General features: G+C 40.2%; 1 protein-coding gene across 3 annotated transcripts; it reads right to left on the bottom strand.

Annotated features, from left to right (window-relative positions):
• Window positions 1-119: 119 nt before the first annotated feature.
• On the bottom strand, window positions 120-25,018 carry LOC117465463 (NEDD4-like E3 ubiquitin-protein ligase WWP1). Of its 3 annotated transcripts, none has more exons than XM_034108266.2 (25): window positions 24,971-25,018; window positions 20,237-20,293; window positions 19,879-19,970; window positions 19,558-19,696; window positions 16,903-17,027; window positions 16,405-16,566; window positions 14,850-14,922; window positions 12,922-13,106; window positions 12,167-12,617; window positions 11,841-11,936; window positions 11,438-11,612; window positions 8,731-8,785; window positions 8,425-8,509; window positions 7,845-7,973; window positions 6,905-6,977; window positions 6,485-6,556; window positions 6,148-6,236; window positions 5,798-5,957; window positions 5,480-5,613; window positions 4,774-4,914; window positions 4,557-4,677; window positions 4,255-4,359; window positions 3,601-3,697; window positions 3,410-3,482; window positions 120-2,907 (listed from the first exon to the last, which is right to left on the bottom strand). In XM_034108266.2, exons 3-25 carry the CDS (start codon window positions 19,946-19,948, stop codon window positions 2,808-2,810), a joined length of 2,910 nt encoding a protein of 969 aa, XP_033964157.1. In that variant the 5' UTR covers window positions 19,949-19,970; window positions 20,237-20,293; window positions 24,971-25,018; the 3' UTR covers window positions 120-2,807. The 3 variants fall into 3 exon arrangements, with proteins under 3 accessions (XP_033964157.1, XP_033964156.1, XP_033964158.1); XM_034108265.2 differs by lacking the exon at window positions 24,971-25,018 and adding an exon at window positions 22,643-22,811; XM_034108267.2 differs by lacking the exon at window positions 24,971-25,018 and adding an exon at window positions 22,643-22,811 and having other exon boundaries at window positions 16,414-16,566.
• Between the last annotated feature and the right edge of the window lie 2,910 nt (window positions 25,019-27,928).

Below are 27,928 nucleotides of genomic sequence, written 5' to 3'. Positions count from 1 at the left end.
GGACCACATCGTAACTTTGGACCACAACATTCCAAGTGGATGTGTGTGCCATATTTTAAGAAATTCCCTCTTTGTATTGCTGAGATCTTGTTGACAATTGAACAAAAAATATAACCAGGTTTAAAGATAATCAGATACATTATTTATTATGGTTCTTTCGACAGGCAAGATCCAATCAAAGCAAAGGATAAACCAAGAGCACATTCATTGATTTTTCCTTAAGAACAGAAAAAAAGAAAGGTTGTGAATCCTGAGCAGAAGGTCTCTCGTCCCCCGATAATCACACATGGAAAAAAGAAAAAGACATGGTCATGGAGGGGGTTTATTTACTTATTTATTTGTATCTCATAAATCCATCTCCATTAAAATGGGTTGAAAGCAGATTAAAAATGAATCTTCTATACACATGGTCTCCAGTAAAGGGGCATTCTGTACAGTGTAGTTGGTGTTTACAGTGTGTATCTACACGCGATATGTTACAGGTTGGATGCGTTTCAGGTGGCCTACGCTGCAGTCGGCACAGAAACAAGATCCCTACTGCATGATCACATACTGACTGATGTTCAGTAACATGACTCAACGTTTCTCTCCATGTGAAACTTCCTCTAACTGGCTGCAGTGAAGGCAACCTGAAACGTCCCATCTATTTCTGATAGAAACAAAAAGGCATCACAGATTTCCATCAATGGAGCGGCGGCTCTGTGTAAATAATTATAATATTTAAGTACTTTATTTACTTTCATTATCTTTATACAATGAATATTCACATACACAGTTGATTTTCTTTGATTACATGTTTCTGTTCAAATTAAGGAAGCACAAAGTTCTGCAGTTTTGACTTCTCTTAAGTCGGCTCCTTTTGCTGCAGTAAATGTTTTCTTCATACTGTCGTCCCTCTTTTCAGCAGGGACAGCTGAACGTGTTTTATACATGACTGATAGCGCCTCCTAGAAGACAAGTCAGCTTGCAGTGGCCTGACAACATAACGCCAGAGAAGAGAAGGAAAATGGCATGCCGCTGCCATAGCTGCATTTAGACCACTGACTGAGAGAATGAGCACCAGAGTTTAGAAACAATGGATGGTTAGGCGATGAAAGCAAACGACATGTCCCCTGAAGAGTTAACGGAGATCAAGGACAAAGGGGAGAGTGGGGGTGCAAACAATTAAAACACAGAAGTCTCATCACTCTCCAAACAGGCTTGAGGCTGCTGAGGGGTTGCGTTATTTGGTCTGTGGCACTTTAGTGTCTTGTTAATCATTATTTGTATGTTAAAGGCTATTTTCCAGCAACCTAAGGGATGAACACACGTCTGTTTTAAACTAAAGCTAGCTCACCTCAGGAGGAATGAGACTGAATCAATTAAATGGTACGATCCAGAAAGTAGGCTCAGCATGGCTTCAAAGTTATTTTGTCTCCATTACACACCGACTTCAGTTGACAGTATTGTTACATTCTAACAATCACATACAGGTTTATGACCCAGTCACTACTTCCAGAAGCCCATCACTTCCCATCAGCCCCTCAGAAAGTTGTGTTTAATGCCTATTCTCATTTTACCTGGCCAGTTTACACTCAGTTTGCGCTCACCGCATGCACCATTTTTTGCTGCTTTTAAGTCATTTAAGACATGACTTAAGAAAGGTTTTTTAAGCCCATAACCTCCTTTATCACCTGAAAATCATTTCCATGTAACTTTAACATTTTTGATGCCATATTAGCTTCAGTTGAGTAATAATGAGAACAGTGTCTTCAAGTTCGTGCACAGATGTACATTCATTTGAAGGAGATGCTCTTTAGACCTAATGACAACACAAGATGGCTAAATATCGTATGCTGTGTTTGGTTTCTGATTAACATTTTTCATTTAATTATAATATATTTTACTATTATAATACCTATAACAGATGGGTTTAAGTACATTTGATCAAATAAGGATGCCATTGGCTGTCTGATCCACAGTGGCTTCATAGGCATTAGATCATCAGCCAAGCACACAGGACCCATTGAGCCAGAGTCGTTTTTTTACTTTTTTGTGGAATTGTTTTTGTTGAAACAGCTTAATCTTTAAATAAAAACGGAGAGTGTGTAGACTGACTTGCTAACTGAGTCCTTGGCTCACTCTTTTAGTAGCCTTTCTCTGCTAAATGAATGAACTCACATCTTTATCCAAGGACAGAAGATGGTGCTTCTTACTAAGTGAGTGAGAGGCTTTCTCTCTGCAGTAAATCCCCAAACACTTTTGATGATAAAGGAAAGAGGGCTCATTAAGCAACAAAGCGTCCATGCTGAAATGTCTGTGTGTGTACAGTGGGTCTCAGCAGTCTTCTTTTCTTCACAGGCAGTCATGCAAGCACGCAAAAAAAAAAATGACTATGATTCAACAGGGGGGAATAAATTCAGGCACCAGACCCCGATACTACTCTCGCCAGATAGAAGCTCTATAGAACTAGAGCTTTAAAAGAAGATCGTGCTTCAACTATAAAATCCTCTCCAAAACACTTTTTAGTCTCTTTTAAAAAGCTGCAGTGGGGAGAAAAAGAAAAAACGTATCCAAGAATTCTGTTTGTAAACAGAGGAGCAGAAATGCTTGCATATTTCATGAAGGGGTTTCATATAATATCTTAAGGGATAGGAGGGAACAGGATTGCGGCAAAAACGATGCTGCAAATTAAGATTTGGTTTAAAATGACAAAATAGCTTATATACATTGGTGGTTATCTTGTGCAATTCTTTTTTTGTTTTTGTTTTACTTGGCTGAATAAACAGCGATGGGGGAGGGAGGGAAATGGGAGAGGACTCCTCTCTCTATTCTTGACCAAATCCTTCGGTTTCCTCGATGGCAAAGAGCAGCTTCTCTTTCAGCTGCTCGAAGCTCTTATAGGGAGGCAAGTCCAGGCGGTTGAAACTGAGACAAAAGGGGAGGATGAAAGATCAGCACAAAAAGATATGGAGTCTTGGTTATTCAATGAATTGGTTACTTTTCTTTCCCTCGCATTGATTACATATTAACCAAAGGATATTGAAAGCTTTTATAGTAAATCTCAGGTTGGCTTTCATTTACTTTCCTGACGTACTCATTGACCAAATGGCAGTGACTGGAATATTTCTGTGAAGCTAATGGAGGTGTTAAATATCAGTCCAGTCGGAGCGTATCACAGCAAATCCCTGTGAATAGTCATTTACTGAAATCACATATAGGCAAAACTCTGGTCCCCGATTTTACAGACTGTACAAAACAAATCTTAGTTTGGTTAAGATCCTCAGATAAAAGGATCAATTTAATATACTTGAGAAATGAGAGTAGTTATTATTTCCTCTAATCACATTGTTATTGTGAAATCATTCAAACTAATTGCGATATTTTCCAAATGGCTCATCCCTCATCAGCGGTAGAGCTTTCTACTCACCATGTGTGGCTCCGAGGAAGCCACGTGTCCTTCCCCACCTTCTCAATGCAGAACTTCTGCGGCCCGTTACTTCCTGGGATGCAAAATAAGATGAGGAATGAGGACATTTAAAACAAAAGATAGACAAGTGCGTAGTTTGCATGCGCAACTCTTGTTGTGTGAATAATTGTGTGGCTCTGCGTGTCACTGACCCATGAGTTCAGCGAAGCCGCCCAGAGGGAGTCTGCAGGTACCAGTGACAAACTGCATGAGCCGCAGCCGCACTTCGTTTTCCACTTCTTTCACCAGCTGCAGGAGGAAGTGACCCACACACACACACACACACACACACACACACACACACACACACACACACACACACACACACACACACACACACACACACACACACACACACACACACACACACACACACACACACACACACACACACACACACACACACACACACACACACACACACACACACACACACACACACACACACACACACACACACACACACACACTTCTAATAAACGGTAATGAATAAAATGGTATTGGAATGAACGTTCAATTCACAGGATCTGGTAGACATTTGTGCAGTCAGCATGCTTCTGGCACATTCACTTCAAAAGCTGGAGAGTGGCATTTAACTGAGACAAGGCTGGAGGCACACATGTAATCATCATGCCATTAATTCAGCATCTTGATATGCCAAACCTGTCCATTGCTACGCTGATTTTACCACAATTGTGCCTGAAATCTGAAATCCTTTCATCAAATGGGGAATGGGATCGTAAACGAGAGTTGGGTTTATACTTGTACCCAGTTTTGAAACGAGGTCTGAGTTAGTTTGACCGTACCTGCCAGAACCAGATGATCTGTTTGCTGTTCCGTGTGTAGTGACGGTACACTGTGTTTCTCTGCCAGTCCTGAAGGTCTACCTCCTGCATGCCGCACAGCATCACCTGGACCAAACACACACATCAAAGTCAATCAACGAACCGTGAAACACAAAGTATTTTAAGTAATGATGATTGGGTTCAAAGCTCTGCGGAGTTGGGCAGATTATTGGCATTAAAACAAAAAGGCACAACGGAAACATGGTCATCGGCCTCAAATACAGCTCGTCGTTGCACTACCAGCATCAGGATCTGCTGCTCACCTCAAGTTCCTTTTCGTCGAAGTACTGGAGCCACTGAAGTGGAACCACCTCGTTGAAGCCGTCCAGAAAAGCTTTGGTCTGACCTTCAACCCCGCGGGAGAACCTCCACTCTGCCATAAGGCTGCAAAAATATACTTTGTTAGTTTAAAATGTACTCGAAATGATGTGATGAGGGCAGATATAGTTGGCACTTTGATAACACAGCTGTTAAACTGACCCGATGTACTCCTCCTTGTTCTCCTCGGTGACTAGAACATTGGTGCCGTCGGGTTTGAGGTCATGAGAAGTGATCTTCCCCAGGATCTCCATGTCCACTGAGAAGTACATCTCCAGACCACACTCTTCAATGTTGTTGTCCCTGAGAAGAGTAAAGTAAGAAAGGGGTGAAAACATTTACATGGAATAGCAGTGTCTCATTCTTTATACATTTATATACAACCATGATCTTTGAAGGCTAGTTTGGCCTCCTCTAGAGGTCAACCAAAGTATTTAAAGTGTATCTGTCTAAAAATTAAAAAACTTACCAAACTCAGAGAAAGTTAAAATAATACATCTTATTTTTGCAGTTTTACAAAAGTGACACTTGTCTTTTGTTCTTTATTAGGAGTTGTTTTTTGTATAACTCAATGTTGTTGTTTAACAGCGGTGTCTTTATATTAACAAAGTGACATTAAAAGGTTTTTTAAAAAGTCGGAAATGTATTTGGTGATAATTATAAGTAACTCTATGAAAGTGGAAAATAATGCTAATATGTAACTTTATGGATATTATCAGAAATGTTTATCGTCTAAACACATCGGAGCTAGTGAGACACAAGTGTAAAAATGCACTGCACTGACTCTTTAATCAAAGTCTTTACCAAAATGAAATGAAAAACGGACACATGTGCATCCTGAAGGCTGTGCAGAGCAAAGACACATTACCTAATCCATATGAGTGAGTTGTAGAACTCTGGGTCGATGGACTCCAGGTCTTTGAGGATAAGCTTCTTGTTCAGCATGCGTTTGTAGAAAGGCAGAGAGAAGCCTGTGTCGATGAACTTCCCGTGGAAAAGTGCCTGCAGAAAAGAATTGTTTGTTTTAAAAGAGAGAACTTAATAAACTTCGACTTCTTTGTTTAAACATGATGTGTTTATTTCTTATTTGAGTCAACATTTCTTATTTGAGTCAACATAATTAAAGTAAAAACTGAATTTCTCATGTTGCTTAGCAGCACTATTGGCATGTGTATGTGGGACTTGCCATTGCGATGAAGCGGCCGATGAAGCAGAAGTAGGAGAGGTGGTCCGGGTTGATGGCTGAGGCCGGGTTGATCTGCAGACAGTAGTTGCTCTTGCCCGCGTACTCAAACAGACAGTACATGGGGTTCAGCACTTCATGGGACAACAAGAAGAACCACTCTCTGCAAAGTGGGACAAAAGACCGAGGCAAGGAGATTAAAGTGTATTTCGGGTAATGAAAAGATAACAAAGGAGAGAAAGAGTGGGAGACAAGAATTGAACATGATCAAGAACTACTTACATTTTGCAACAAAAACAAATGTTCTAGTTAAATCATTTTGAATTCTCAATATACTTTGTTTTGTACATTACCTGGCTAAGCCTCCATAGTCAAGACCCTCCTCTCCTCTGAAGATAACGTAGAGTCTCCTCCTCAAGTCGTAAGGCTTCAGGGCCATAATCTGATAAACAGAGAAAACACACAAGAACAGGAAGTGACATAGGATTCAAGGATTCTATTGTCCTTTGTGCATAGCTACAGTGAAGTTATGACAATGAAAGTCTTCGGCACAGTTGGCACCAGTTTGTCCAATAAAGAAGAGGAAAACTCTGAATGTTGGCTGTGAAGCATCACGGCACTTCAATTGCATTACTGTGTGTGCTGTTTAGCATTAGTTTTAAGCGCACAGTGGTAGAAGGATCGTCTTACTTGCTGGAAGGAGTCTTCAAACAGCGTCTGTCTGGAGACGGTGATCTTCACATGGCTCGGGAGAGCATTTGACTGAACACAGACACAGAGGGGGGAGATATGATTGACATGAGTGACAGAGTTAAAAACACATTCATAATATAATAAGATTGGCATTTTGTCATCTCAAAATCATTGCAAAAAACAGATTCTCTCTCAAGCCAGAACAGAGACATTCAAAAAATATAGCTCCGCCTCAAATATTACAAAACTCAGGTGCACAAGTGTAAATGAGGGACTGAAAGACCATCACCCCAACTTTAAAGTCTCTGCAGAGTCTACTGGTCTGCTATAGAATTGGATTACTTTTTGTTATTCAGTCCTGTGTTTATTGACTTTTGTTGTTATTGAGAACCAGAGAAGGACAGAGAAAACACCTACCTGGCACAAGTAGCGAAAATGGGCAAGCTTCCACCGAAAACTGCGTTCATAAGCAATCTGAGGGCCTTTGGTGCTGAAAAGAATGAAAACATTGAAAGAAATCAAACATAAATGCATAAGCTGTTAGATGCTAGTCAATGGATCCTCTAGGGGGTCAACATCTTCAAATCAAGTTTTATTTATATAGCACATTTATAAACGATTTTTGGTCGAGCGAAAGTGCTGTACATAAAATAAATATAGCCTACAGTAGAGACACTTTACAGCAAATACAACAGCACAGATTGTTCAGAATATCAGTATGAGAAAAACGACACCCTCTGTCCTTAGACCCTCACATCGTACAAGGAAACACTTCCAGAGAAAACCCACAGTTTAAAAAGGGAAATGGGAGAAACCTCAGGGAGAGCAACAGAGGAGGGATCCCTCTCCCAGGACGGACAGACGTGCAATAGATGCCGTGTGTAAATCGAAGAGATAATACATTTTACAGCATATAGACCGAATGTTAGCAAATGCATGTGTCTGTAATAAGAAGATGAATCCACGAGGATGTCAGCTACAATCCTGTGGAAGGAAACTTCCACATATAATGAAAAACAAATACATGGACGGGTGAAATATGAACTGGTATGATCTCTTGAAATATTCCGACAGAAAATTAAACAAATGCCCTGAACATCCCTGCGGGCAATAGAGTCTTTGAAATGAAATACCACTAGAGAAACATTTTTGATTTAATATGTATTTTCTTTTACTTATTGGAGCTATATGTAGAAAATTAAAGCGAAACATGACTCCATCTGGTCCTAGTAAAAGTGTTCTCTTTGCACAAGCTCCCATCCATTCTTCAGGTGACGACAAACACAACTTGCAGCAGCTGCTTCTGTTACATTGGAGGTAATGTGTAGCACAAAAACATGGGACAATATGTTCTTACACAGAGGACTTTCCAGTGCGGGGGTCACTGAAAGTGGTGGTTCGCGTGTTGTGATCCACAAAGTAGCGGACTCCTTCCCTTGTGTAACGGATCTCCCAACCTTCAGGAAGAGGATCCTCATTCTGTAGCCTGCACACACACACGGCCAGTTATATACAGGGACTGGCAACTGTTATACATAGAAGATATGTCATAGAACAAGCTAAATCCAAAACACTTTTAATACATGTTTTTAACACATTTGAAGCGATGTGAACAGACATTAACCTGTGGGCTGTGATCTTATGTGTAACAAACTAAAGCTGCAGTCAGATTCAAACAGGCAAGCGCCATTTACATTTGTAAAAGTGACACAATGATAATATTTTGAACGTGGACAACACAATTCCACAAGGGTATAAACTCTACCTTTCTGTTTAATCTGATTAGAATAATATTAGGCCAGGCACCTTAAAGCTCCAGGGCATGCTTCTGTTAGTTATAATGCATAATATGACTTTTGTATTGACTTGCATTTCAAGTACTTTCCCACTTCACTACAGCGGCTTTGTGAAAAACAAAGATTTCTTTCTCAGCTTACCCTTGTGTTCGGGGGTCCTCCCACTGGGTTGTCTTGGTGCTATGGTTGACAAAGTACACTCGGTCATTGGAGTCCACTCGCCTCTCTAAAGTTGATCAAAACAGAGTCAGGAATCTGTAGATTAAAAGGCGTAATGGACACTGTGGCCCCTCACTGTGGCGGGACATGTCAGATTATCATCAGTGCTGACAGCTGAGGGAAGGCTTGAGAGGAGAAGGAACTATTTCCCTTTTTAAGAACAGTACACACTGTACAGACACCAAGTGAAAATAAGTTCAGTATTTAGAAGAAAGAAAGTGAACTCACCCCATCCAGGAGGTAGCGGGCCAAGAGGATCATTCTCAGCAGACATCATGGATGCCTGAATACGAGGGATGCACACAAACACATTCATTTAAAAAACAGGAGGAAGACACAAATCTGGTGGAGAAAAAAAAGAGACTCCACAACAAGGAAACAAGGATCTGGGAAATGAGATACGATCCAAATGAAGTTTTGTTGCTGGGAGAAAGGCCTCTGGTTGCTGGTGTCTGTCTTATGATTTGTGCTGTAAACTAATCATCATCAGTGAAGATGACATCACTGCAGAGATCAAAGACTTAAGAGATGGACCCTATCCGAGATAACCAGATTAGGGCAGAGGAAGGGGCTGGCATACTTTCAATTCTGGCAAGGTAGAATTCTCAGGTAAAAGGAGTTGAGATCTGTATGTGAGGGGTTGCAAAATAAATGCAATAAATCGGATGGAATCTAGAATAGAACAAAAACATATGTTTTCAAACTCAAATCAGAAACTGGGATTTGATTTCTAAGGTCATCAGGATGAAACAATTGATATTGACTTGCCAATTAGGAAAGAGAAAACATAGTTGTGAGAAAATATTTCAGATCATTTTTCTTTGATTTACATCCATATTGTAGAATCAATTTTGAATTAAGGCTATTTAAATAAAGAATGCTTTCACTTTTGTCAAACTAACATTATTCTAATCGCATTAGTATATGAAATACAGTTTTAAGTAGGAATAGGAACGCCTGCACTCTATAATGGACAGAAGAAATCAATAACTGAATAAAAACATTCAAGACTTGAAAGCCCCAAGAGCTGAGTAATTATATACACTCAGTAATTATAACATAATTTGTCATTTGTCATTAAAGATATGTAAAAGATATTCTTTGAAAAAAAGACATTTAAAGATATCAGAAGTGGTCTCATTCAGAGCCACACTGATCTTCTTTGTTTTCTGTTTCACTGGGGAAGCACGCGGGAATGGTTGAAGACTTAAAAGGGGAACGAGCTGATAAAAGCCAGATGGATCCAGTGTTGTCGGGTGATTCAATAATGCATGGAGTTATTTTACTGTCAAATCTAACGGCTGGAGTTTTGCAGATACAAATTAAATGTATGTACAGTATCATGCCACGGTAAAACTTTAAATGAAAAGTAACAATGATGAATTAATTAATTTCACAGGTGTAAACTTCTAAGAAAAGAAGGGGTTAAGGCAGGGGTCTCAAACTCAAGGCCCGGGGGCCAAATCCGGCCCGCGACTTCATTTTATGTGGAGCTTGAAAGAATATAATATATATATAATACGTTTATTATACGGTTACATGCCACTTTACAGAAGCAGGTTGCCCATAAACTACATGTCCCACAATTAGGGGTGTAACGGTTCACAGAAGTCACGGTTCGGTTCATACCTCGGTTTGGGGGTCACGGTTCGGTACGGGTTCGGTACAACAAGGAAAAGCAAAAATAAGTTCCAAATGCATAATTTTTTTGCTGTTATTTTTTTTTAACAGTAGTGCAAGTTTTGGTATGAAAATAAGGAACTCTAACATTTGGAATCATTAACTGTATTACACAGTTAATGGCTAATGTCAAACTAAAAGGTTAAATAAGCTGTACAACTAAAAAGAATGTCTTGAAAATATTAAAATAAATAATAAGAAAGTGTTTCAATCACAATCAATAAAAGGCAATACAGAACTGTATAACATCTCCTGATGTCAAAATATAAAATAAATACAATGATAAATATAAAACAAAATAAAATCTGTACCTTTAGGAGCAATGTCTAACATGTCTAATTAACTTGTGAGTGTGTGAGGCCATTATGCCTAAATAAAGGTACTCAAGCTTTACTCTATTTTCTTCAAAAAGATGAGTTTGTCTACGTTGTCAGTAGTGAGGGCAGATCTGTTGGCGGTAACTATGTCACCTGCCGTCGAGAAAACCCTCTCGCTGGGGACTGAGACTGACTCGGATGTGATTGAGCATGTTTGACGTGTTACCACTAGCTGTCACTAGCTGTCTCAACAACGCCGACACACCGTCCTCGTCACAACTCGCACCCCATCATTGTTGTAGTCCACAGGGAACCCAAAATGTTCCCACACAGCTGATTTAAAAGAAGCAGGTGGGTCTTCTAGCTCCTGTGTGTTGTGTGAACTCGCCATAGCTAACTTTTCTTCTTCATGTATTGTGTTCGTTTTGTTGTGTTCTTGTTCTTCATTTGTTATTTACGGGCGGCTGGCTTTTAGGCGCAATACCTCCCCCTGGATTATATATAGTGTAATACTGCCCTGAGTGACAGACTTTTTTCCCACTCGTAAAAAAAGGCGTATTCGCCGTGTGACTGCATGTGCCGAACCGTGACGTCCGAACCGTGACGTCCGAACCGTGACGAATACGGATACCGTTACCCCCCTACCCACAATGCATCTCGTTTTGTGGCATGCGCACTGAAGAGACTTGCAATTATTTGCCCTGGACTTCTGCTTTCAGACGTAGTTAATGACTAAGTTATTATCCTATCCGATAATAATCCAATTCAGAGGCAATAATGTAATATAATACATTATTTTATATATATTATATATTTATATAGTTACAACCGGCCCTTTGAGTGCAACCTTTATGCGAATGTGGCCCGCGATGAAATTGAGTTTGACACCCCTGGGTTAAGGGGACATGAGGATGTAGGAAGGGTGGGGGTTGACTTACAGAGTAGAGGTATCTCTGGTTAAACTGGTGCATAGCTCCCTGCAGCTGGCTGCGCTGGCTCTGCCACTGCTCAAAGTTGCGGACCGACTCCATGGTGGGACGCTGCCATGTGGTGGTGCGGGTGTTGTGGTCCACGTAATAGATCCTTCCCCGGTCATCCACCCGGCGCTCCCAACTGGCAGAGTGAAGGAGACAATTAGCACACAGGCACACAAAATGCAAGCTTCAAATTAATGAGCTAGCCTGGAACGTGATGCAAATATAAAAATGAAAGTAACCAATAATGGAGACCGATGTAAGAAAGGCAAAAATCCACTGGTAAAACGTACTGATGGACCCATTAAAGTTACATTTCTGAGAAATGGTGATGACCAAAGAAAGTGAGCAAGAGAGAGGCACCCACCCTGGTGGTAGTGGCTGTGGTCTTTCCCAGGTCGTAGTTCTGGTGTTGTGGTCGACATAATAAGTTCTCCCATGCGGGTCTTTCCTCTGCTCCCACCTAAAAAAACAGATAAATGAGGGGGACAAAAGAAGGATTGAAACAAAAAGCTACATAAAGTTGTTAGAAAGGACAAAGATGACGAGAAATTTAGTAATAACAGGTTTACCTATTATTGCGAAATATGACTGTGTGTTTTGGGTGTTTGACATTGACACTTAATATTATAATTGCTTTGGTAAAAAAAAAAAAGGAATGTGAAAGTCAGTGAAGAAAGATTTATTTTTTACCCTGGAGGCAGAGCGTCAGGGGCTCCAGCATTAGGGGCCTGTTCCCTGGGCTTGGCCCCGTCTGTAGTTACGGCTGTACTGCTGCTACTGCTGCCACCGCCTTCTGCTGAAGCATTCCCGTCTCCGATTGCTGGGGGCGGGGAGGACGATGATGAGGAGGTTGTGATGGCGGGGGGCCCCTGTGGCGGGGAGCTGAAAGTGGAGGAAGCAGCAGCAGCAGCAGCAGCAGCAGCAGCAGCAGCAGCAGCAGTGCCATCAGTAGGCTTAGCAGAGGAGGAGGCTGGAGCCTGTGTGGAGCTTAGCAGGGTTTGGGGGGTTTCGTCTGGCGCTGTGTTGGGATCTGGCGGGGCGGAATCTTGATTGCAGTCCTGGTGGTCATCTGCAGGGGGCGGCACTTCTCCTGTTGTAGCAGACGATGGCCCGAGAGCAGCGTCACAGGACTCTCCATTGACTGCAGGCAGGTCAGAGAAAGACAAAGGTGCTGTTCACGTGCATGGATTAATACCTCACCCACCCATCCATGATATCAGGAAAAGTTATACATTTTACACAAATATTGAGTCCAAGTTTAATTATTTGTTTAATTATTTGTTCTTTTTAGATTTTCAGTTTAATATGATATGAAACACTTTGCATGAAGGAATACACCTAGTTGATAATTGGTTGTTAAACTAATGTTTAGTAAACGAAGAACCCAGTGATAAGATTTGAAACCATCCCAGATACTGTAATTCGGACATAAAGAAGAAGCTCACCTGTCCTACTCTCTGGGTCACTGTCTGAGGGTCGGTGGACTGGGGTGGAGTTGGGTGTGACGTCTCCATTGACGATGACGTGACCAAGGGAAGCGCTGCAGGAACTGGAAGGCACCTGAGAGCCCAAACCACTGGTTGCCGAACAGGAACTGGACCTTGGGCGCAAGTCTGTACCATTCACTGTGCTTTAAGAAAAACACAGAAGAAGTTCAAAAACATTGATCTTGATGCGCAAACACAACACATCAAATTCTATAACTATAATGATCATTTTAAGAGCCAATAACTTTTAGTTTTTACTACAGGCCCAAAACAGGCTTGTAATAAAATGGAGTTACAGGGCTTCGTGAGTGTGAGTGTGTCAGATTAAACACTGACTTGACATTGAGACTGTTGTCTTGTAGGGGTAAGGACAGGACAGAATAGGATGGCTTAGTGATGTAATTGGTACAGCGGAAGAGGCCCTTTTGTGAGCCGGGAGAGTTAAAAAGGGGCCACAGACGTTCCCACACCAAGACCAATACAAAAACAGTCGTATGACTCGAGTTCAGGCATTGTTTAGGCGAGAGGTTGGTACGCTGCCAGCAATACAACTCCATTATCAGAAAAACAAGCCAACGACCAAGAAGGGAAAGTCAGAAAGGGTCATGATTGAGGTGAACTCTGATTTTACTTCTCGGCATATCCACAAAACATAATTTTACTATACCGACACATTTCCCACCCAAAATTTGCACCATGATGTATTAAAGCAGGCTTAAAACTATGTAAGGAAAATGTTACTGAGTTAGTCAATTCAATTAAAGTTGAACACCTAACGGTTGAATTCTGTGTACTTCATATGTTATAGCTTGATATTAAACCGATTGGAAAATGTTGACATCGCCCTTTTGGAATATGTATCTATAATGCATTCATTCATAATTGTATTGATGTCTACATGTTTATATGCTAAATACAAATACTACAGAAACTAGACTTTCTGTTTTAGTGTTGGAACCTGATGCAGGGAGAAGAAATTGGTAAGAAGACACACAGTTTGAATTTAATACAACATTGTGCTCCTGTGGCCAGCATTGCCAGTATCAATGGTTTTGACAGGCTGTAAGACCAGGCGCCTCTGACTCCACGGGAAGGGTCTCATTATTATCCATCCATTACAGATAACTGAAATGAAGGGAAAGAATGACGTATACGCAATAAAGCAAAAAATAGTACAATAAAAAAGTATAGTAAATCAAGGGAAGGCGAGTGAGGCTCAGGACATTAAAATATTTTAGAAGTAAAAAATAAATAAAAGGGAGATAGATTTATTGATATGAAAACAAAGGTGAAGAAAGCAAGCGAGTGAAGACTGACAATTAACACCCAAGAATAAAAGTGATATAAGACCACATTAAGTAAAAGAGAGGAAAGAAGTATGGCAGTGTTCCCAAAGAACCTTCTAGCTGATAAATGTGCACCTTTGCTCTTGTAAACTGGGAGTGCAGTCATATATTGGGGAAGAGGCAGGGAGGGTAGAACGAGTTCAGATCAAAACCAGCACTGTATTAAAACAGCCCTTTGTTTTCCTTATGGAACTCCCTGGGAGGGGAAACACTGCAAGGTTTAAAATATACCCCTGTTTGTGTCTGCAGTCCTCTCAGCAACTGCAATGCAGAGAGCAGAGAGGAGCCAGGCAGCCACATCCCACTCACCCCCCCACCCCAACCTCCCGTCTGTTGCATGAGCAGAAACACATTTGGAGTGAAGGGCACTTTCGCCGTGTGACAAATACTAAGAAACTGATATCAGTAGGGCAGCACAATAACGTAAAAGCAAGAGAAGGGGAATGCCAGGGTTCAAACAAATATATAAATAAAGGATATGTAGGACAATAATGTAAAATATGCCCTTGTGTTCATCACATGACTCAAAAGTTTGTTTACCTGCTGGCAGCCATTGAGAAAGAGGAGGATGAGTCTCCATTTTCATGGATGGCATCGCCATTCTGTTGGACTTCTAGGGGTTGGAGAAAACAATGCAAGATATAAAGTGCATATTTAGAGAGTAATTTAAAAAATAATAATTGATAAGTGATTGAGGGTATGGGTTAGGTCAGGGGTCGGCAACCCGCGGCCCACGGGCCGCATGCGGCCCTTTAAGCCCTCTGCTCTGGCTCCCTTGAGCTTAGACAAAAATAAGAAGGAAATAAAATAAAAGTATTTGTAGGACTATTTATATTTAGTTGCATGGTTGAAAATGTTTCGTATCTTGTATTTTGAGGTGATACTGTGACACATAAATAAAAAACAAAACGGTTTTAATTAGGTCAACTCAAATATGCGTCACATCCTGCTACGGTCCCGCACGAGCGCCCTTTCTTGGAGGTGAATAACCTGACCCCCGGCTCGATGAGCGAACTATGGATAAATCAAAGAAAAGTACCGGAGGAACACAGGATTTAATTCTGTGTGGACAGAGTTATCTGCTTTCACAGCAAACGATGCTGGTTTACCGGTATGTTTGATATGTAGAGAGAAGTTGTCAACGGTGGTGCAGCCTTTACGTATCGAGGAACAACAAGGGAGAGGAAGACGATCTTCAGTCATAATTCAATGGGGTATGTAATTTATTTCAGAAAACACTTTTTGTTATATTCCATGGAATGCTCTTAACGTCCCGATAGCAATGAATATATTAAATGCTTTGACAATAAATACATACAAAAATATCATCTGTGGAAGCCGTAGCGCTGTAAAAAGAACGACCAATCATCTGAGCCGGCCCGGCTAAAGTAACTGGATGGCCTACCTGCCTGTCAGCCTTCCATCTGGGCACAAACTTATGTCGTGCCCTCATTGGTCATGTGCGCGTTCGTGTGTGTTGGTGGAGGGACTCTGTAAGGAAGTCTGAAGGAAGAGGCATATTTTTTCCGGTTGTGTACTTTCAAATTCTAGCGCACTCGAGCTGGTTTCTCCATTCTTACCTACCGTACCTTTAACTATTTTTAGGGTGCAGCTATATGTTTTATTTATTTCAAAGTGGGCCCATTTTAATAATGTTTTTTTTTCCTTCAAATGTGCAGAGGACTCCCCAAGTGCTGCGTTTAATTTATTTTAAAGTAGGCCTGTGTATTATTTTTAATTCTCCTTATAAGAATTCTTTGTTTCTTATTAGAGGTTAACAGTTTTATATCATGTAATAAATAGCCTAATAAATGCAAAAAAAACTGTAGTTTTTGTCTGATATAACAATAAAAAACTATGAAATATGTTTTGCGGCTCCAGACAAAAAAATTTTTTGGAAAAAGGAGCAAAATTGCTCTATTGGTCAAAAAGGTTGCAGACCCCTGGGTTAGGTGATCAAGTACCAGTATATTCATCTGTATGCATGCATCTGTGGTTTTTTTTCTCTCCATGTGCTTCCTCGTCATACACCAGTACACATTGTAATGTAAATTGGCCAACCCACCACTATCACCCACCCCCACTGTTAACATACTCAGCTCACTGGTGCCGTTTGCTGCATTGCCGTTGGTAAGCGGTGCCAGTTCCTCCTGGTCAGTAACAGTCAGACCGTCTAGGTAGACAGTCAGCTCTCCTGTGGGAACCACAGCCCCCTTCTGCTCCACGCTCAGCTTCAGCACCTCCTTCACATTCTCCACTGTACAGCCCAAACAGGGATGGTGTGGGAAGAGGAAAAACAATAGATTGAAACCAAGAGAAACATAAAGCAAACCATGCTTCTTTTATAGCGTCCTATCAGTGAGAGACACATTTATCTGATATCTGTTAACCTTAACAAGAAAAAAAGTTGTCATTGTGATTCTGATTATAAAAAAACTGTAATAATCCTCATTAGCTAGTCCAACTTTACAGTTCTTGAGTCTGCATTGGTCTGGTACTTTAATCACTATGCCACAAATGTATTTTTAAATAATTAACACATCCAACCCTATATTATAATACAGGTCTGTAAGTTTGATGTGGCCTATCATACATTTCCTGTCATGCTGCTCCAAGGCTTGAGTGAGGTCCAGTGTGGCTCTGCCCAGCAAAGCGTCCGCCTTCAGGGTGTGGTGACTCCATACTCTGAAATCAACCTGTGTGTGCGGTGTTACATTCCTAAAAGGTCAACGACAAAAAGACATACACATATGTAAATCTTTAAACTTTTAACAAAACTTGCACATATTTACGACTTAATAAGAAAAAAGGCCAACAGTCAAAACATAGCATTGCTCAAGTACAGACTGGATGTGTCCTTGCTGCAGGAATGACTGATATATTCTGCTCACATAATGCTGCTTCAAAAAAATGAAAACACTACGCAGCACAGTCAATGTTTTCAAGGCATCAGTCTGAAGATAAATATCTAGGCTTATAGCCTAGACGCCGTGGGTAGGACTCACAACAGCTTGGCAAACATCCACGGTGCAAAGACAGGATCACAAAGACAGCACCACTCTGTCCTGCTCGCAATAATTACCCAATCAAGAAAATAAAGCATTGTCTCTGGCATTTAGCCAGGCTACCCGGTCAAAGAGCTGGAAAAGTCTAAAATAATACAATGAGCACTTTGTGTTGTCATATAACATTTCCTTTGTTACAATAATGATCACATGAACCGCCAACCTTGTGTGTGTTACATAAGGATACACTGTAAACAGAAAAATACCTAGAAAGGAGGACAGATCTGTTTTCTGTCTTTATCTTTATCTAGGCCTGTTGCGATAAGCAATACATTGACTTTTCCTACCATAAATAAAAATGGACTCGATAACTTTTCTGACCTCGATAAATTACCGTTTACATGCGTGTTTGTATAGATAAGGATGTGACCAGCATTTTAGCAAGGCGAGCTGTGTCTGCCGGCCAGGCGTGCTGTGAGGGTGCTGTGAGGCTCACACACAGCCAGGTTAGGACACTCCGCGTGCAACAGTGTAGCAGCCAAAGGAATAATATAGAGACAAGCAGGAGACAACGTGTGACTTACTCGAGGGGAATTTGAAGTTAAATGGAATTGGTTGCAAAACCTAATTCCACATCTCCGGTGTAGGGATATTTTTGGATTGCCAAATCAACGAGGCAAACCTACGGACTTGAATGAGCCGTTATGTCGCATTTGTTTTAAAAAGGTAGCAATAAAAGCTAGCAATACGACCAACCTTAAACTGCACCTGAAACATAACCACCCCATTCCGTTTTCCCAGCTGGAAGCAAACACGGCAGCTGGAGATGGAGAGCCCTCACCTTCCCGACAGTTTACAATCAAAGATGCATTTGCCCGACAATGCAAACATGTTGGTGTTCCTTGCTCGAAAACTTTGTGAAGACTGTTGTTTTAAGGAGTTTTTTTTTTGCTTGTGAGACAATGTGTGCCTGCCTACCTACAGATAGATAGATAGATAGATAGATAGATAGATAGATAGATAGATAGATAGATAGATAGATAGATAGATAGATAGATAGATAGATAGATAGATAGATAGATATAGATAGATAGAGCTCTGTTTTCCAGCCTGAGTCTATTTAATTTATTGTTTTGGTTGTGTGTGATTTAATACATTTTTTATAATTTAATAAATTTGTTTTATTTATTATATATCATTTATATATTTGAATATTATTTCACATTTCATTTGCAATGTTTCAATAAAAAGTTCTGTTTGAATGGATGTACTTGAATTATTATTATACATTATCATTATGTCAGTGGTCTAAAATGGTCTTGCAACAGTGCCGACAATATTATCGTTTATCGCAATAATTTCCAGGAAAATGTATCGTCCAACTAAATTAATTATCGTGACAGGCCTATCTTTATCTCTCATCAGCTTTTCATGATCAAGGGCCATTTGGAGGTTAACATGACTCTCTTGGAATATTCTTTTTAGGGGGGGTATGAGATGACTATTCTTGCATAGCAACAAACATCTCCACAGTGCTGTAAGAAACGCAATTGTTGCTATTAGGGGAAAAACCCACTGGCTTGTTTGCATTTCTTAAACCTATATTGACAAACCACACCAGGAATTGCATTTTTTTTTTAAAACGCCTGTTATAAACTATGCTCGGTTTCCCTCAGGATCTTCCAAATGAAGTTGCTCAGAGTGTGATCTACTGCATATTGTTGTGGTAAGCTCTGGGAAGAGGAGAACAAATATCTTGTAAGAAGGCTTGTACCCACAGACTACTTTCAGTGCGACAGACTATGGGAAAACATACTTTATGTCTCAACTCAGAAATCGGTCTCTAGTTTTATCTCCTCTGAATTCTAAAATGACTGGAGATTCACGAGTTGTCCCTGGCACTCATTTAGGAAGCACACTGTGAAGGTGAACTTTTGTATACAATATTCTCACACACACACACACACACACACACACACACACACACACACACACACACACACACACACACACACACACACACACACACACACACACACACACACACACACACACACACACACACACACACACACACACACACACACACACACACACACACACACACACACACACACACACACACACACACACACACACACACACACACACACACACACACACACACACACACACACACACACACACACACACACACACACACACACACACACACACAAAAGAGGTCAACTGTTGCTTCTTACAGAGTGAGCCTCTCATCCCATTTAGGACTGGAGGAGCTGTGAGACTTTGCTGTGCGGCGCGACTGCCCCTCCGCTGTCACCTCCACATAAATGGCTGTCCCAAACAGGCTCTTCTTCCTCTTGATTTTGGCACAGGACACTGGTGGTGTGTACATAAAGGGAAGTTAACAGTATATAGTGATTTTTTTCCTCTTAAACATTTGACAAATTCCCTATAAAGTTGACAATATCATTCAGATACACAGTGATTCAACATGAGCTCTCCAAGGAAAGGACAGGGTCAAGCAACACTGCAATTCCAGTACAGTATCCGGGACTCACCGATGGCATGGAGCTGTGTCGTTCCTCTGTGGTTATGGCTGGACTCTGCTCTGGATGAGGCCGTGGCCATGTCATATGCCACAGTGGGAACCCTTCAAAACCGCACAGACAAATAAAGCAAACTACAAACCCACAAGACATATAGCCAGTAAAATCATAAAAATGAAAAATGTAAACTTAGCAGGGTTTCTATAAAAAAAAACAGGCTGTGAAAAGCTGTTTCTACACATTTTTAATATTTGGTTGAAGTTTGTGATTAAAGTTCTTTCAGCTCTTAACATTTTAATTTCATTACGTCTATGATTTGTTTATCCTCCCAATTGCTTCCCATATTATAATCAACACAATGTATACTTACAATTGGCGTGTGCTGCTAGACCCTCTGGTTCAGCCCACTCCGTGTCCCATGGTTCTTCTAAAAAGACAAAAGAGCACATTTTTAGGAGAAGGCTGAACTTAGTTAGCGCATACTGCAGGCATTCAAAAAAGTATTCTTGTTACAGTAGAAGTCAGCCATTAAACTCTTCATTTTTCAGGGGTAACATCAGACCTCACAGGAATAACAGAGTTTATTAGGCTCTAACGTAACTATGGTTTGTTACTTCCTGGTTCTACTATGACACATTAAGGGTGCTCTGGGTTTTTGCTATCAGAAGCAAAATTACATAATAAACAGTTGAAGGGTGATCAACTTTGTTTTCACTTTTCAGCTGTTGAGCTCCCTGAACCTGTTTTAAACTGCAAGAATGTGATCACTCACTGCAATGTGCCCAGTTTTTTTGCAAGGCTGTACAGCAATGTTTTTGAGTAAAACATTCTCTATTAACAAAGCAGTACAATCTGTTCTTCCTACATCAAGCAGCATCATTTGACTTGCAAGTGACATCTGGAGGCATGAAGAACAACAAACTACTTAAGCTCAGGTTTTTTTGTGTAAGGGGGAGTGTTGTAGGTGCCCTTAAGAAACAAACTGTATGTACTTGTTGTAAGTTCCATTGTGTAAAAAAGGTTACGATGCGCCTCATTTGGATAGTGTTGTTCTGGAGTAGTTACTGTACAAAATCAGAGGTTCTCCATATTACAGGCATCAAAGATTGTATTGCTTCAATCGACAATATAACCCATCAACGCTGATTGGATATCCACATAAAAAGTGGCAAAGCATACCTTTAAGGATCCCTAATGTCACACGTTTTCCACACCAACACAGAAACTCAGAGCTACATACATAGTATTAAGAGTTGCCTACACTGGAATACATCTGGGCAGACAATGATGTCAAGGGGGGTGTTTGCATTTGCCCTTCAACCTTACACCCCAGCTCAACAAAACTGGGGGATAAATAAGTAATAACCTCACTAGCACAAAATCCTAGAATCTTAGAAAATGAATTAAATAACAACAGGAGGCAATGGAAATGTCATCTATACAATTAAGTTGCTGCTGAAGTGACAACTGCCTGTGAGTAATTTCCTTCCATTGAAGCACTAATATATACAGTTTGTGAGCGCCTGAGCTGTGAAACGACTGTCTAAAATACAATCACCAAGACAGTATACAATCTTTCCATTACAAATAAGTCACGTTTGACTGTTTCTCTTTGAGACTAAGGCCATCCAAAGAAAATGAATGTAAGAACACTGGGCTTTAGTTCTATTGAAAAGGATTCCAATCAGGTATTAACTGAGCCCAAGTTAGTCATAGTTAGGGACATAACCATTAGGCCTATGGGCCTAAAATGATCAGTCTGGACTGTAGAGTGAAAGTGGGATGTTGTTTTTGTTCTGTATTTATAGAAGGTGTATTGAGAATTGAAACAGTGTTACATAGACAGTATGCCTCACGTCAGGCCTGTGTTTACCTGTGCCTTAAATCAGGTATTGTGCAAAGAATCACCGTGTAGACAAAAATGTTTAAATGTAACCTTTGTTTCTTTCTTTATTAAACAAAGTTCAGTAAACAAGCCCTTGGATACTTAAATAAAACGAGCAGATTGCTCTCACTTTGAAACTATATTTACACCATATCGTTATGTTAACAATGACTTTTGGGTAAACACAAACACTGACTGACAAAAACTCTAATGTTAAGGTACATTGGCTAACTTTTGGTAGTCTACTGACATGCTAACGGTAATGCTAGCTCACAAAGTAAGGGTAACGTAAACTTGATAGGCAAATAATTGTCCTACGGATAGAAGTCTCAATTTAGGCCATGTTTAACGTTAAGCGTATGTATGCAGCAGACATGTCATATAGGTACAGTAACTGCTAACGACATTTATTAGCTACCAGCAGTAGTCTGCAACTATAGCTAGTCAGCTAGTTAGCTATCAGTAAATTAGCCATTAAAAAAATCCCCGTTTTAGTGACATTTGTTTGACTTAAGAACGTACCGCTGGCTGACTATCCTTCCACCATTACGAAATATAACTAGCTAGACAGGTGGTAATATCCTCACATAATTGATCTACTATATGTGTTTGTTTAGGCAGTACATCTTGCAGTAAAGCAGACACCGCTAGTTTAGCAAGCTAACATTACAAACTTAGCCAAGTAAGCTATTATACAACTGCAGCCAACTAGCCGGCTTGCTAACGGTTTCAACATTATTTAGCAGCTTTGCTAGCTGTTCGCCATAATTGAGCTAACGTTAGTCAAAACAGTTTGACAGGATGCGGAATACAGACTTGTAAAGGACTCATTTTTGACATTACAAGACATGGTTTGGTATTGGTTAAGTTAGCTAGGCTGCTTTGTTTTACCTTGTCCGCTGTTCCGCTCCTTTCCTACCAACTGCGTCTTTGCGCTACTAACGTTACGGTTTTCGGTAGAAAGCCCAACCGTATAGGCCCCACAGCCTGCTAGGGTTCTCTTGCCATCTCTATGCAGAAGCCTTCGAGCAGCAAAACAAACGGGCGACAGACGCGCCACCCCAAATATTGCTGTGTAATAAATAACACGGGACACAAGATTAAGTCCTTTGAGTCAATGCATTGGATATTATTTATGATGTACATTGTTGTTATTGCACAACGTTCGATAGACAGTTAGACCAGACCAAACTTTCCTGTGCGTATCATCAATAACTGTAATTTAAATATAAATAATGTTTGTTTTTTTTTACAAAGAAAGACACTATGTTGTCAAATCAAACGCAACACATCACATTATATCTTATGTGAATTCTAACTTTGTATCCCCATATCAAATTATCTATTTTTTGTATTGTTATATTTCACAATTTTATTTATTTTTGTCAAATCTGCAGCAATGTTGCTCGACCTATTATCTTTTATAGATTTCTAAACCAGGTGTAAGGAAAACTCAATAAAACCATATGAAAAGAACAAATTATTTTTAAAAGATCACTTTGGTAGTGGCAATACAAGTAGCCTATATATGGATTTATTTTAAGGGATAGCCATAGCTATTTTACGATAATCCACACCTTGTTCTCTATTTTTTTCTGTCCAAGTGATGGACTTTCATGTTCAAATGTGTTGATTTAGTAAATACCCATTCCAGATACTCCACACAGAGACATTTTTACACGTTTGGCCCCAGCTGGTGTGTTCAATCTGTCAATTCAGAGGCACTAGATGCTCTTTTTGGCTTCTTTAATAGCTCCTGTTGTGGTGTGCCATATCTCATGTTCATGATTCAAAGATAAGATACACATTACACATCATTCGTGATACAAGCCACGGTCAGTGTGTGTTTTTGTTCTTTTAACATCTGATACCCAGCACAATCTGGGCATATGTAAGTTTTTATTCCCTTAGTAACGATAAGGTGGTGGCGAAGTCGATAGGGACTTGGCTTGGCAATTGGAAAGTCACCAGTTCAAGTCCCGGCAAGACCAAGTGCTACCGAGGTGTCCCTGCACCGTTCCCTACACTGCTCCCCGGGCGCTGTTCAAAAATGGCTGCCCACTGCTCCTAACACTAGGATGGGTCAAATGCAGAGAAACAATTTCCCCACGGGGATTAATAAAGTATATAAAAAAAAACGATAAAAAGGTTATCTTTTTGTAGGATTGAAATCCAGATATTACAGTAAGGCTTGTAATGTACATAAGTCTGACAAATAGTGGATGTCAATAGGTAAGCATGGTGCTTATTATATCTGATGGGTCTCTTAACTGTTATACTTTCTTAGATTCTCCCAATTTCTTAATGACATGCTGTGACATGTGACACATTCCCCGAGCGATGTACAATAGCTTCCCACTGCTCCATAGGATGGGTTAAAAGCAGAGAACAAATGTCACTGTGTGTGCTGTGTGCTCTGCATGTGTAACCATTAAAGAGAGTTTCATCCCTCCAATTATATTTCATTCCTCTAATTCTATTTCATTCCTCCAATTCTATACATGATGTGATTTGACAGTGACACAGACCGATTAAAGTATTCCATCATATTGTTTTCAAGCGTTTGGCAGTTATTTTGCCTAAAATCTAGGTTAATGGCAGCCAGGAACAAAACAAACACACACACACACACACACACACACACACACACACACACACACACACACACACACACACACACACACACACACACACACACACACACACATACAGCTATAATTAAAGTAATTAAATGTCTGATGTGAAAAACCCCCACTATTTTCCAAGGCAGTAACTCTCTTTTGCTATGTAGTGTGAGAAGTTGTCGAAGTTTAGTGTTTTTCAGTTTCATGCATTACTAAACCCAGCAGACACAATAATACACTAACACGCACCTACTAAATGATAACTGCTCTAACAACCCTCTTGCTGGCTATTAACCTGTTATTATAGAATATGTCTTCCGGTTAGCTTTTTTTTTTATTTGAAGTTAATTCCAGACAGAGAATGGAGGAATGGAGGGCAGAGTACCATGTCACCATGACAGCAAATATGTTTGCTCCCAAACAAACAGCAAGGTTGTATATGATGTGAATCACAAATATGTATTATTTGAGCAATTACAGAGAAACGATCGACTTTGTACAAGTGTGTGTTTACAGTTGAGGTCATACCTGTTCTACACAATAATAAACAAGGACTTAAGGACATTGCGTACAGGAAAACACAGAAATAACTTACTGTTGCTGGACCAACCCTGAAGGAACAGTGGCAATTATATCACGCACGCACGCGCACACACACACACACACACACACACACACACACACACACACACACACACACACACACACACACACACACACACACACACACACACACACACACACACACACACACACACACACACACACACACACACACACACACACACACACACACACACACACACACACACACACACACACACACCTATCATTAGAGCGGAATGTATTAAATTGGCCCTGATAAAGAGTTTTACCATGTGCCAATAAAAAAAATTGTTTCTGTAGTTACTGCAGCATGTAACCCCACATTGTGTACTTTTTACACTTTGATTTTTACATAGATTAAGCAAACACAATATTGCTATATCCTTTTAATTGATAAGCTTTATTCGTGTTTATGTCTTAATTTTGTCTTGAACTTTTCTTGTAACATTCACTATATATATTTACTAGATTCATTATAGTAGAAATAGTTCTGCACCTTTTATATAAATTCAGTTTCTTTCTTTTATGTCTCCTTCTCCTCACCGCTCATGCACAAATTAGTGTAATTAATTTGCAAAAAAATAGACAAAGTGCACGATAAACCAAGCATTTGTTTTATTTTCTATAGGTATCACAATATTTGTATATACTCTACTCTTTTGGCCAGAATAATCTTATATTGAGCCAGGAAAGCCATGAGCAGTCTTTTATGCTAAGCTAAGCTAAGCTAAGCGGTGTTGGCTTCATATTTACAGTGCAGTCTAATGTATTGTAATGTAATTCAGTCTGATGTCTATCTAAATTACCTTTACAGCGCAAGTAAGTATTTTCCAAAAATCTCAAAAAATATATTTAATACCTTTTTTAGTTTTATACAAAACCCTTGGGTGTCACCATTCCATTCCATTTCATTTAGCTGACGCTTTTATCCAAAGCGACTTACAATAAGTGCATTCGACCAAGAAGATACAAACTTGAAGAAAACAGAATCATATAAGTACATAAGGTTTCATAGAGCCAAAACATTTTAAGTGCTACTCAACTGGCTTTAGATAAGCCAGTCCTTTGTTAGTATATAAGTGCTTTGTTAGTATGCAAGTGTTTAGTTAGTATATAAGTACTTTTTATTTTGTTTTCTGTTTTTCATTTTATTGCTCGAAGTCGAGTCGAAAGAGATGAGTTTTCAGTCTGCGCCGGAAGATGTGTAAGCTTTCTGCTGCCCTGATTTCAATGGGGAGCTCATTCCACCATTTTGGAGTCAGGATAGCAAACCCACGTGTTTTTGCTGATGGGAACTTGGGTCCCCCTCGCAGTGCGGGTGCAGCGAGCCGTTTGGCTGATGCAGAGTGGAGTGCACGTGCTGGGGTGTATGGTTTAACCATTTAACCACCATTCAAAGAAACACTTAAATCATCCAAAGTCATAAAAGTATACATAAATCGAGTTCAAAGTAAGATCAATACATTGCTGTCATGCTAACCTGCTTTTGGCAGCTGGTCCTAACTAATTATTTGAGATAATAAACCTCTTTTTAAAACAGAAATGTGCCAGTATATTCTTAATACAAATATTATTGATGCTCAAAACATCCACTTGTGCCTTATCATATTTTCATGTACTGTTGTCTTCTGTCTTCCCCTTACTTGCTAAGACTGCTGTTACAATCCCATGGACGGTGTGGCGCAGTGCAATGATCATCAGATCAAGGGGTGAAACCATAAACCCGCCGCTGCTGCGTCTACTCTGTAAAGCCGTTGTGTCCTTGGGCAAGACACTTCACCTGAACTTGCTCCTGTGGGTATTGTCCACAGCAGTGACCATTGCATGTATGATATGTGTGTAATGTGTATTTGTAAAGCGCTTTGAGCATTGTTAGAAATTAAAATCAATGTTGATATGGCGTAATTTGAATTAAATACACTATTTAATTTAAATCAGTTTTATTCTGAAAAACCTGAAGTTCACTAACTATTAACTTAATACTTTTATTCTGAAAATTCTTCACTTCCGGTTAGCATTAGCAAGTGGCGAAATGCTGCATTTTCAAACCGTCAATCAAAGGTGAAATTACATGTGATGTTGTACACTGAGCACACTGGGTTTAGCACTCATTTATTACCGCTGAACAACGTTTATTAGGGAATGTTTAAATAACCACAGACACCAGAATGATATAATTTAACAACAGAAAAAGGCAGGAATTGCATTGGACCCGCCCCCCGACGACGCCGACCAATAGGAGAAGACCTCAGATGACAGCAGGAAGAGCAAGCCAAGAATTGACCTCTTCTACCTGCTAACCTGGACTGACCGGTCGGATGAGGAGAGCGCCATCAATATGACTCATCTGTCTGTGTATTGAAATGGTTGAATAAACTGAAATAACTCAACTGTGGCATGGCTGATGTTCATTGCCCTGTTAAGTTTATCTTTGCGTCTCAGTTTTGGTTGTACCGGTGTTCCTTGTGTTCTCTCCTCGTATTACGATTTGGTCCTCCGGCAGAAGCAGATAGCGTTGAAGAAGCGGCAGTGGCATGTGGCATTGGTGTCACAGCAGCTGGACAGCGGCAAACAGCTTTGTTTAACCTGAGAGCACTGGTCCTTCATAGGTTTGCGTGGCACTTTTTTGGATGTTTTATTTGGACGAACAGGGACCACTTTGGGCTTCTAGAAAGTGAAGAGAACAGAAGTCAATTTGGGAGCATAACAATGACAGTATTATTGCTACGTTCTACTTTTGACTGGAACATAAATCACACAGCTCTTACCGGCACTTGAACCCTTTGCCGTTCATAATGTCCCCTCCTCGCAAAGAGTGGTCTCTGTCGGCCTTGGTTTGGAGGCACTGTTGAAACAAAATCAAGACTGTGTATAAAAAATACTGCTGCAGAATATAATATAATAGAGATTGCTCCGTGTCCAATCTCAAGTCACGATTATTCCCAGT

Source organism: Pseudochaenichthys georgianus, chromosome 20 (genome assembly GCF_902827115.2).
Source record: "Pseudochaenichthys georgianus chromosome 20, fPseGeo1.2, whole genome shotgun sequence".
NCBI classification, from domain to species: domain Eukaryota; kingdom Metazoa; phylum Chordata; class Actinopteri; order Perciformes; family Channichthyidae; genus Pseudochaenichthys; species Pseudochaenichthys georgianus.
This window is presented reverse-complemented; position numbering and strand designations above follow the sequence as displayed.

What these genes read in the sequence shown, in the direction of transcription:
- LOC117465463 (XM_034108266.2), bottom strand. Translation starts at nt 19,948, where the DNA reads ATGGCCACGGCCTCATCCAGAGCAGAGTCCAGCCATAACCACAGAGGA. An exon ending in CCTGACGCTCTGCCTCCAGG is followed by an intron (nt 11,937 to 12,166) that starts GTAAAAAATAAA and finishes CTGTTTTTTTAG; the next exon opens with GTGGGAGCAGAGGAAAGACC. An exon ending in CGCACTGGAAAGTCCTCTGT is followed by an intron (nt 6,978 to 7,844) that starts GTAAGAACATAT and finishes CATTCTTTTCAG; the next exon opens with CACCAAAGGCCCTCAGATTG.